This window comes from Haliaeetus leucocephalus, unplaced genomic scaffold (genome assembly GCF_000737465.1).
Source record: "Haliaeetus leucocephalus isolate CR32 unplaced genomic scaffold, Haliaeetus_leucocephalus-4.0 Scaffold339, whole genome shotgun sequence".
In the NCBI taxonomy this organism is placed as follows: Eukaryota; Metazoa; Chordata; class Aves; order Accipitriformes; family Accipitridae; genus Haliaeetus; species Haliaeetus leucocephalus.
The window spans coordinates 487,097-499,037 of NW_010972775.1; the positions used below are offsets into that span (position 1 = coordinate 487,097).

The 11,941-nt window shown below is 53.7% G+C and overlaps 1 protein-coding gene across 1 annotated transcript in view; it reads right to left on the minus strand.

The window, feature by feature from the left end:
• ZNF609 (zinc finger protein 609) overlaps nucleotides 1–2,132 on the minus strand; it is a 59,333-nt gene extending 57,201 nt beyond the window's left edge. The window contains exon 1 of the mRNA XM_010571541.1: nucleotides 1,270–2,132. Coding sequence (XP_010569843.1) covers nucleotides 1,270–2,016 — 747 coding nt within the window. The 5' untranslated portion in view covers nucleotides 2,017–2,132. The remainder of the gene's footprint in view (nucleotides 1–1,269) is intronic.
• Between the last annotated feature and the right edge of the window lie 9,809 nt (nucleotides 2,133–11,941).

Below are 11,941 nucleotides of genomic sequence, written 5' to 3' on the forward strand. Positions count from 1 at the left end.
CAAAGCAGAAATCCTTCCGGCAAGCCTCCGGTTGCAAACACGGCAACATGAACCCCAATACTCCCCCAGCCATTCTCCTGACACCCCAGCACGCGTTGACGGCAATAGGGCTGAACCACCCTGAACGCACACGCTCGCGGCGCTCGTCCCACGCACGGCAAACGTGTGGCTCCACGGGCACGGACCGGCCACGCCACGCGTGCAGCCAGTGCGGCAGAGCTTCTGCTCCAAGTGTGAAGAACTCCGGGCACTCAAAGTCCACCCCCATCTGCCTGCAGAAAACACATCAGTCGCTGCAATTACTAAGAAACAAGCTGACTGAACTGCTGCTCCAGCGGCCGTATCCAGAAACAGCTGCACAGCCACCCAGAGCCAAACACTGCGCAGACAGACACACAGCCATTCGCCCCGTCAGCCACGGGCCGCTGGTGGGGCTTTTTGTGCCCCCAGTGACCTGGAAGAGCAGCTTCACCAGCTCAGCATCACTGCTGCGTGTTAGCGGAGGAGCGACATGCAAAAAAATCACCCACAGCAACGCGTCGGCCCGAAGCTGATCGTCACCACAAGTGGGACAAAGCCCACGTACCAACAGCAGACCAAGAAACGAGGCGGTAACTCCTGTCAACCCTGCACCTTGTGCTTGCCTGCGCGCCCACACAGATCCCACATTTACTAACACGTTAAGGTCTCCTTCTCTGCAAATGATGCAACCAGAAAGAAATAAATTCTTCTGGGAGCTGCAGGGAACTTTGACACACAGGGTGAAGGCACCAGGAAGCAGAGCGTGGCAGCCAACAGACTGCCCTGTCTTGTCAGGAGCTGGAGAGGGCACAGGACCAGGACGTCACCTTCACCACCAGCCCAGGCTCCTCCTACAGAGCAACAGGAGTCAGAGAGGCTTGGACCTGCTCGGCACAGCCGCAGCACCAAAGAAACCAAATCCCCAAGGGTACGGCGGGATGGTACCCTGACGCACAGTGACTGCAGGTGATTTGCCGCTGCACAGTTCCCAGAAGCCATGCATGGCTTGACCGGTACCCTCCCATTGCCGCATCCAGACGCCGGCACATCACACGGCCAAACCATTCTCACGCCAGAACCAGGAGGCACCAGCCATCCATCAGTGCTGGCCCCCAGCAATACAGGGCGCACGGTCCCACTGTAAGCTCCCGCTTCCTCGTCACCCACAGTGGCACGTCCCTTGCACAGGAGCGACCGCCAGAGCCAAGCGGCAATGCCACTCCACCCACACCCCAACGCCTTTCTTACCTTCTCCGACTTCACCTTTTTCAGCTGCCGGCACTCACTTTCCCCATCCTCCAGCTCCGACTTAACTCCCAAGGGATTGAGCGCAGCTCCCGTGTCAATAGCTATACTCCCAAGCTGCTCCGCAGCAGCAGGCTCTGTCCCCTGGCCCCCATCATACTGTCCCACCCTCACCGCTAGGGCCAGGGGCTGCAGCACGCTGGGCTCCTTCTCTGCCGCAGCCCCCGCGCCCTCACTCCTTTCCTTCTTGCTTTTGGATGAGCCGCCCTCTTTCTCCTTCTTGGAGCCAGCCACGCTGCGAGACGCCTTGGCCGATTTCTCCGAGCCCTTCGGGGTGACGGCAGGCACTAAGTTGCCCGAGTTCACGCCGTCCCCAGAGCGTCCTTGAGCCTCCTTCTTGCCACCAGCTCCCTCGCTGGGAGTGAACAAGGAGGTCCCCGGGGTTGGCTTGCCACTGTCCTTGCCACTCTTGCTCCTTTTCGACTTGGATTTGCCCTCCTTGCCCTGCGGGCCCGGCACCGGGCTGACAAACTTGATGTTGTCCGGTAGGGTCGCCACCGCGTTGGGTGCCGGAAGCCCCACCTCTTTGGAGCCCGACATTTCCAATTTCTGCTGATCCTTCTCCAAATCAGCGTCCAGGTCAATGATGAGATTCCCTACGCCAATGTCCCACTCATCCCCGCTGTCGTACGTCTCAACCGGGTTCGCATCAATTCCTTTCCCTCCGGAAGCTCCGCTGCTCAAGGACATCTTAGAGTTAACGGCCCCTCACAGTTCAAGGCTCTTCCCTGCCTCCACGCCCTGGGGGTCACCTACGTCCTCGGGGGGCTTCCAGCTGTCGGGGTCTGCCCAGGTGACGGCATCGCTGCTGGAAGGGAGAGCAAAGAGAACAGGGTTACACATGAAGAGCCCCAGGCAGGCAGATATGCCTTCACTAGCAGCCACACATGCAGGTGGGAGAGGTCCTGGGCAGGGTGAAAGCCCCCAGCCTCCCAAATCCCCCAATGCACAGCACGAGGCAGCGTCCTCCTGCCGCCTGCCCCAGGCTGGGGGCTGCTCCTCCGCCATCCCCGCGGCAGCAGCCATCTGGCACCGGTACCTCGATCAATACCAGCCCTGGCAGGTCACAGCTCTCAGCTCCAATGAGACATTATTCACACGTTTCCCCACTCGCCATTTCCCTCTGAATTATCGAGCGCTGCCCCTGGGAGGGAGGATTGATTCCTCTCCTGCCAATGCCACCCGGGGGGGAGGGCTTCTCTCCGTGCCAGCCTTGCTGTGAGGGACGAGAGCCACTTGCTGGGGAAGTCAAGTGCCTCAGTGGGAAATAAATCCCAAGCTTCAGAGCATCTGTGACACTTGGGACACATCAGAGCGGTTGCCAAAGGCCAAATCGCAGCAGGAAGCACAGGGTTTCCATCCCGCACCTCCAGGCAGCATAGCACGGCACCCAGCTTTAGGACGTTAAACCACCATCACCTCCAGTATGATGAGCCGCATAGCGGGCTTCAAGTGATGGGAAACCAAGACGCAGTTGCACAGGTACATGGTCTTAACTGGGAAGAGGGGGATCACCCCTACCTGCCCATGCCATGACTGACCCCAGCTAGCCCAAAATCTCTCCTCCTGGCTCCCCAGCCCCTCGCCCTTCCTGCTCTCAGATGCACTGTACACTGCCCAGTCCCCAGAGGCAGCGACTGGGAGGGAGGAGGAAAATAAAAAAAAAGACACCCACGCGCAACCTGAAAAGTGCCGGAGTAGTTCGCTGAGATTAGCTCGTGGCAATTACACTGACGAGACATAATTAACACATGAAACAGCTTCATCCCTGCAGCCACCCGGCCAGCTACTTGGCCTCAGCCGCTCACTCTCCAGATCTCTTAAGAAATCCTTGACCACCCATTTGGATGAAGCTCTTCTCCAGCAGCACTGTCCTCCCCTTCCCTGCTGAGCTCTGGGCCTGCTGGCTCCTGGTACTATTTACGAGCAACACTTCAAAAACAGGTGACTTAAAGAGACATGAGAAGTGAAGAGAAAAAAAAAAAAAGAAAGAAAAAAAACCAAAAAAACAACAAACCCCACACATGCACAAATTTCTTCAAACCCCAGCAGGCAGGAGCCTGGAAAGCAGCTTCATGGTGCGTTTCCAGAGATGCAAACACTGTAAAAATGCCAGGGATTCTTTCATCAGACAGGCTGCCGCAGCCAGACCATTTTCCATCTGCTCCCCACAGCATCCTGTACAGCTCTGTACAGCTAATAATCCGCTCTCTGACAGGTCATTACGGAGATTTTTAACCCCAGGAGCCGGGGGCTAGCATGCAAGCTGGAAATGAAAAGCACTGACCTCTCATTTCAGCCGCAGAGAAAGTGCCAAATCAGGAGATCACTTTGTGCACCAGAGTCGCTAACGGCTTCCCAAAGCCGCCCTGTGTGTTTCTATTGCCGCCGCCGCCGCCTCCTCCTCCTCCTCTTCCTCCTCCTGCCCCAGCACCCGATCCCCAGTCCTGAGCCAGGGCATCCAGCCCAACCCCACCAACCTGCCTCTTTGGAGGCTCCCTCCAGACCAGCGACAGGGCCCATGATCAGCAGTGACCATCTCATCTCAGCACGGCACCGACCTCCCCGGCCAGCACGCGTTGCCACAGCCAGCTCCCTTTGTGCTGTGGATTTGCAGCGATTCCTTTGTCCGGATGGGCAAAGCCAGTAACAAGGTGGATGAACCAGATTTTTAGCTGGTAACAGCCCCTTCCCGGCCCAAAGTTGAGGCACAGGGTCCAGCCACAACCCTGCTGGACAAGGGCTCGGGGACACGGTGCCACTACGCAGGACCAACACACATGAGCTACTGGGAGAGGATGGGGCTCAGCCTCCAACTCCAAGAGCTGCCCAGCCAAGGTTGGAGCAGGCAAAGGGCCACGGTTAGCTCAGATCAGAGGGACAAACGGACAAGGATCTGGCCTCCCTGTCGCAGGAAGGCAACGGACAATACGCAGGGTTGTATCATGACAGGCATAGCATCACCCGCTCCATGCAACGCCTCCACGATGCCAGCTTGGCCAGCTCTCAGCTCACACCAGAAAAACTCTCCTTGCTGTTTTAAGTGTGCATATATACATGCACACACATATATACATAAATATTATTTCTATATATGAAATAAGGAGAGCAGATGAGCAGGACTTCGGTCTGAAACTATGCAAACAGCAGCGGCGTTTGCCAATTCCTACCACAACAAAAGGAAGAAGGAGCCCAGAAGTCCGCTGGGTCCCCAGTGATTAGAGAGCCAGGAACAATCAAAGGGTTAGAAAACAAGAGGAGAAAAAACATTCACCCTACAGAGGAAGCATCAAGGGAGCCCGAGCTCTGCTAATGCAGATGGAAGGGAACCGCAAACAGGACAGACAAGAACATCCTGGATTTGCAAGAGTGGAGGAAAGGCACGTTGTGCTGAGAGCAGGGCAGGGAGCTCAAGACCTGCCGTCGCGGGAAGAGGGACTTGGGCAGGGATCAGCCCTTTCCAGCCCAGGGATGAAGGCTACAACCCCAGTATGTGATCTGGGGGGGATCCCCTGAACGTCATCTATTGCACGTGGCTCTAAAGCATTTCCTGCAGCTCAAACACCCGCTCCCTGAAACTCCCATCCCAATTCCCCACTTCTCCAAAGAGCCACTCTGGCAGGATCAACCTCTGCAGCCAGAGGAGTGTTTTGGCTCTTTCTCCCAGGCAAGACCCCCACGGACCCCAACCTGCCACACTGTCGCTATTTCAGGCAGACAGGAACCCCTGGCTACCGCAGCCCACCATCCAGAGAAGGAGGTCCCTTTCCCACCACCTGGCTTGCCCAAGCTGGAGAAGCACCAGGTGCTATCCAGATCCTCCCCACTCTCCTGCCGGGGGGAGTAATGCTGCCACAAATCATGGCATCTCAGAAAACAGACCGAGGAGATTGATTCAGCTATAAACGTGTCCTTCCCCTTACCTCCTGCCATCGCAGGATTGATCCCTGCGCAACATGAAAAGCATGTGCTCACTTGTTGGCCTGGAGACCTGCCAACAAAGCGTTTTAAGAGCAGTCCTGGAGCACAGATCCTACAAGGAGACAGCTTTCTGCTTGGGAATGCTGCACACACACAGCACCAGACATGAATAATTCAGCTCCATTAGGTGCCGAGACCTCTACAATCCACATCTACGGGCTGGGACGGAGCCAACCGTATTAAGAGACAAACCTGAAAGTTCACTTTTGGAGCTGCAAACACACCTAGAGAAAGCTATTCAAACAGAACAGCTCGCCTTCAAAAAGGGAGCGAGGAAACCACACGAGCCCCCAGGTCTTTGTGCTAAAACATGCGCAGGGTGCTCAGCAGCAAACCTGCCAGCCTGCGCCGCTTCGGCTTTCTCTACCGGTTACCAGAGGCCAAGAAACCAAAGCGGGGAAGGACTGAACGCCCAAGGGCGGCGAGATGCAGGAGAAAGCTCCTCTCCTGGCAGCAACCAGCCCACACGTAGGGAGACCGCCTCATACCCATGTGCTCCAGCCTGCAGCGCTCCAGGATCAGCCTCTGGTGGCTTCCAGACATGACCGACTGCAATTTTCACCCTGATTAACTTTCAGGAATGCCCGCAAGAAGGAGCGGCAAAGACGACGGCGGGGAGGCGGGAGGGGGCTAAAATCTCCAGGACGTGGCGTTTCCTCCGGCGGGGCGTGAGGCAGGGAGCAGAGGGTTTCAGCGAGGTGCTCGCCCCAGCCAGGAGCGACCCAGGAGAGCGAACGGACCCCTCCGCTCCCTCCCGCGGGGCAGGCAAAGGCAACGCCAGCAGCCAGGAGCGAGCATCCGTGGGAGACGATGCTCCCCAGGAGCCCCCAGCCCCGCTCCGCTGAGGCAGCGGCATGAGGGGCCGCAGTGCCGAGGCCCTTCCTCCCGCCGCTGGCAGCCAGCCGACAGCTCTCCCCATACGCTGCCTCCGCACAAGATCCCTTTTTGTTTCCTTTTACGACTAAAGAAACTCGGGGGGGGGGGGGGGGGGGAACATGCCTGCCTTTCCCGAGCTGCCGCGCTTGCTCCCCGCTCGGCTCCTACCACCGCATTTGTAATCCCCCAGCTGGGCTTGTTTGGGTTGGATTTTTGTTAAGTAACTCCCATGTCTTTTCTGCAGATTTCTTTTTAAGATGTTCCCCTCTCTCCCCGCCCCCTCTCTCTAGAGATGGGGGAGGAAAAAAAAAAAAAAGAAAAAAGAGAAATGCTGAACGCGAGCCAGCTGGCACGCACAAGAGGAGACGGAGAAATCTGCACAAAGGAGCTTCCTCACTCACTTGCTGCTTTCAGCTCAAGAAATCACGCAGGGGAGGAGGGTTTGCTCTCCCCATACATCAGTCAAGCCGTAGCAGACAAAGGAGATTTACCATGACACCCTCCAGAACTGCCACCCAAGGGGGGCAGGATCCCTCAATCGCCTTTGCTCGGTGGGAGTCCGAGCTGTTGCAAAACACACCAAAGCACAGGGCTTCAAAACAAGCTGTTCAATGTGGAATTAAGCAAGATTTTGAATGGAAGAGCTGTGCTCCTGCCTCCTTGCTCGCACAAGGCGCTGGGAGAACTTCGGTGGCTCTTGGGGCTGAGCGGGACGGCACCGGCGAGCTGCCAGGAGGGAGAAGGCTAAACCCAATTTGAATAAAATGGAGCCACCCTTCTTTTTTAATATGGAGGTGCACTCCACCAAGACTACATCTTCCAGCATGCACTGCAGCCAGAGCACCCGGAGAGACGTCAAGAAACTTATGCCGGGACTCCAAGTTTCCGTAGGCTGAGCCTTGACACTGGAGATGAACCTGACACAGGGCAGCGCTCGAGTCATGAGTCATTTGTTGGCATTCTTGAGAAAAGCCTGAAATATTTCAGTCCAGGCATTACAAAAGCAGGGCTGATGAGGTCACTGGAAGAGCCTGGAGATGGAGTAAGACAGGAGAGGTGAGCAAAGGTCTCTTTGATGTAGGGGTGGCCAAGCAATCACCCTACTGGGAGGAGAGCTCAGGAGACTTATCAGTTACAACACCCACTTGCTACCAAATACACACTCAAGCGTCATCTTCACGTTCATCATCAGTCAAAAGATGCAGCTCCAGTCAAAATTCAACCTCACATCCATCTCCATCTGTTCACGACCTTAAAACACAACCTTTACAGCAACGTTCAGCAAGACTACAGCACACAAAGAAGTCCAGAAAAACTGTAGACACAAGATAAGCACACGGTGCCGGATCTCAACCTGGCTGTGTTTGAAGAAAACACTTCACCAGATTAGCTAAAACTCAGAGTTTTCTTCTTATTGACACTTCTTTAACCTTGACACCAAACAGGCGTTGAGGAGAAACTCGATCTAGGGCTGAAAAACCCAACGTTCTTGAACATGGCTCAATGGCAAAGCCACTCTCGACAGATCCCCTCGCTTCCCTCAACTCCCAACCAGCCAAACGCCACTGACGTGCAACGCAGACAACAAGGGGGAAAACAAAAAGGAAGAAATGCTTCACGCCTTCATATCACGCAATGGGGAAAACTGGAACAAGTTCCTCTTTAATCCTCTCATCGCTCTTGGAAGTGTCATCACCAAAGTCCCAATTTTTCATCTGTTCATGCCTCAAGAGCCCGCAGTTCTTCAGATTTACAATTATTTGATTTTGATGTCTCTCAACCCTTGCATTTTTTTCAAGCTACTTACCTCTGTACTGAATAAAACACAACTCACATTTCCTCCAACAACACATGAGGAAGTCCAGAGCTTCATATTTCAAGAAAACTAACGGCAAGAGAAACATCATTCAAGTGCGTGCTCCTCAGCTCGAGCAGGAGGCACATCAATACCTACAGACCCACACGAAGGCACCAAACATCACTTCATTTTGTTCCCGTGAAGGACAGCAGGCAAACGTCACCTTCTTGGTACGTCCCCTTGCTCTTCGCTGAATCGCACTGCTGGAGCCACTTCTCCAGTGGGAAGCTGAGCAAGCACCATCGTTACGCACAAGCGTGAATGTATGTGTCAACACAACTCAAGTCATAGAACCATAGAGCAGACCAGGTTGGAAGGGACCTTGAAAGGTCACCTGGTCCAACCTTTCGTGGGAAAGGGAGCCTAGATGAGATTATCTACCACCCTGTCCAGTCACATCTTGAAAACCTCCAGTGACGTGGACTCTACCATGTCCACAAGGAGGTTGTTTCAGTGAATGACTGTTCGTTCTCACCACAAAAAAATTCTTTCTTACGTTGAGATGAAACTTCTCCCGGTGCAACTTGTATCCGTTACCCCTTGACTTCTCCACATGACTCCTCGTGAAGAGAGAGTCTTCGCCCTCTTTGTAGCTGCCCTTTAAGTCCAATGACTCGCCTGCATGCACAGCCCTCCTGCCAGGCAGGAGCCAGGTTTGCAGGAAAGGTCAGAGCGGTGGGATAAAGCAGCAGCATGGACTAGAGAAGCATGAAGCACAGCTAGGGCAGACGAGAGCCGTGTCAGCCCTTCGTGACAACTCTGACACTGCACTGTCCTGTGCAAGGCACGTCCCCTTCCCAAGCCTCTGCCGCACAGATGAGCAGGTAGCGGCAGGGCTCAGGGTCAGCTGGACCATAGCCTGCTCATCCAAAAACACCGGCCTAGACTTCTTCCAGCAAGCATAACCTTGCAGACTTCAAAACCTCCGACAGCTGAAAATGGCCAAGAGCTTTCTCAGCAACCCCGGCACTCAGATCCACATCCATAAACATAAAGTGGTGCCCAGAGCTCTTAACACTCAGCTGTACTGGGAAAAAGAAACTGAAAAACCCACATGCACCAGAGAAAAAGCATTCGGTGGGTAAAATAACAGAGCCAGCTTCCTTCCTGCAAGCTCAGCTCTAGATCTATCCTGAATTACGGACGCCCAACAGGGATTTACCCCTCACCATTGCGTCTGCATGCTGGAAGACACCACCATGTAATTGCCATGCCCAGACCTGCAAGCGAGGGCTTAACCGTAACTAGAAGCACAGCCCCATCTTCACCCAAAACCTGCATCCCCCGCAATCCCCACGTGCCACCCTGCGCGACTGCAGGTGTCGTGGCGTCACCAGCACACGGCACCGGCAGAGCCATGGGAGTGGAGAGGCATCACCGCAGGGTTTGGCTATTGAAGGCTGACGCACGGACCATTGGCAGCTACGCAGTGGCAAAAGCAAAAAGCAACCCTATGAGCAATAACCGGCCAGGATTAACTCAGAAGCGCTTCAGATGAGTCTAAGCTAGACAAGCCGGCACGCTACGGCTCATCGGAGGCGCTGCCGGCAGCACCAGACACGGCCCCGGTCCTCTCCTACCACCACAAAGCCCATTCTTGTTGAACCCAGCCAGCCATGCTGCTGCTGGCTGTTGTCAAAACTAATATTAAACACTCAAAACAGGACATCTGATCAAATCTCGTTGGCACCGAGCTCCGCATCACGAAGCTTCCCATAGAGACAAACCTGGGGGTTGTTTGTCCCTCGAGCAGGGAGCTGGTTTCCACTGGGAAAGTGGAGTGGCCGTGCAGATTTAACACCTGTCTGGCTACACCCTTGCTAACCCCAACACAGAAGTGAACTGATTTACGAGTGGCTTAAAGATATCTGAATCGGTGGCCTGTCCTCATGTGCAACCTAGAAGGGGGTAGAGAGCACATAAAAATAACCAAAAAGGCTTACAAATTTCAGATAAAGCTCCACGCAGGCTGGAAAACTGCCAGCAGCCTGAGAAAGTCAGCAGCAAGAGGAAGCAAGATGGATGTGACCAGGAAAGATCCCCAAAGCATCAGTCACGGAGATGGGAAGAAAGAAGAGCTGACGAAGACCAAAGACAACCAATGGGCATAAATAACCACTGGAGTAAGTGCCAGAAAAAAGGAGCTCGCCCTTTTCCCCCTGCTTGCCCAACACTATCAGCAGGGTGGCAGAAAGGCACCCGCAGTTTTGGCAGCAGCCCGAGCTCTTGGGCATTGGCAGGAGCAGAGCAGGCACCTCTGAACCAGCCGTTCGTACCCTTTCCTTACGGGGCTTTGGAGGCGGCGAGGCTCCTCACCTCGCTCCCAGCCACCCTGGTATCCCTGCCATCCCCCAACCCCACGGTGGTCCCAGTCCCAAGCTGGGGCTTTCACGGTTGCAGCCACACAGGTTTCCAACAAGGATCAGCCTCCATGGAGGTACAGCTGGAAAGGGAAACCACCGGCTCCGTTGGCAGATGCAGAGAGGGCTCCTGTGTCTCATCTCTGTCTTCTCCTTCCAAAGGAAGAACACCGGAGTGATCCCAGCTGAGCGATGCCCAGTTGAGCATCGTCTCCCAGCCACAGCCCTACCTCAACAGGAGAGGGGTATACAGCAGTGCAATTTGGAGAGGATGGACAGATACTTGCTTGCTCACTCCCAGGGGAGGGAGAGCTTCTGGGCTTTATTTTTTCTTTTAGGAGAGGAGCACGCAGGCAGCCTTGGCTATTTCCCAGGCTTCAGAAGAGGACAAACATCCCTCCACTGCTCCAAAAATGAAGGAGCCGCCACCTCACCTATTAATGCCTTTAATTCCCTTCATTCAATAACCAATTAGGGCACCTTGGTTACACGAGCTAAGGCTTCATTTGCAGCAGAGGACTGTACATGCGGCTGTAATCTCTCTTGCTGTCAAACCACCAGCCTGGGAACACTTTGGGAAAAACCAACCAGACTGCAAAGTAAAGGAGGAGGGAAGGTGTACACAGACAGGGACAAATGCAAGCAGAGCAAGTACCATGCCAAGAAATCCTTTTTTTTTTTTTTTTCTCCTTCCCTGGGAGGGATAATAAATAGGTGTATTTCACAGATTAATAAAGCACATTTACAAAGCTATGATATACATCAGAAAGTTGCTAATTCATGCTAATGACCCATTGCAAATTGCCGAATTTTGTGAATTAGCCAGCATGTAAAGGAATACAATAAAAAACAGCAAGAACCATGCATCAAAGTGTCCTTGGCTTATTTTGGTAGTCGTAGTTCAGTTATAATTACTCGTGGCAATAGGTACAGAGGGAAGGTAGAGATTAGACTTGAAACCCCCAAAAAATAAACAGGAAATCTTCAGGACAAGAAACTTCACCATGGCACCAGCTACTAAATCTTTGGGGAAGGAGCAGTAATTCTCCTGGAGATTAGTAAAACTCTACCTCTTCAATTGAATTCACGGCTAAGTCATTACACACCTCATTTTCACTCCTTTAAAAGCTGCAAAGCAGACTCCTCCCGAGCCGCCCTTTCTCCTGTTGGAGATAACTCCGAGCCAAATCTTTGGACTATCTTGAGCCAGGGACGCTCCATTTACTCAAAACCACAAACGGGCTCAGAAAATTTATTAAAATCAAACTGCCTTGTTTTGTTATCAATAAATTGGCATGGCCACGCAAAAAGACAAGACACTGCACATGGCGTAGCACTGTACAAAGATACCATCCTTCTAGCCGTCAGAAGAGTGGCTGAGCGGACCCAGGAACAGCTCGGAGGGAAAATCCGATGCCACAAAACTTCTCTGTGTCCACGATGCAGTTGGGGAAGGACAGGCATAAAGGGACAACATTATATTTCCTTTTTCTTTCTTTTCTTACTCCATAAACAAGGAAATGAATTGTAGAAGTTGAGC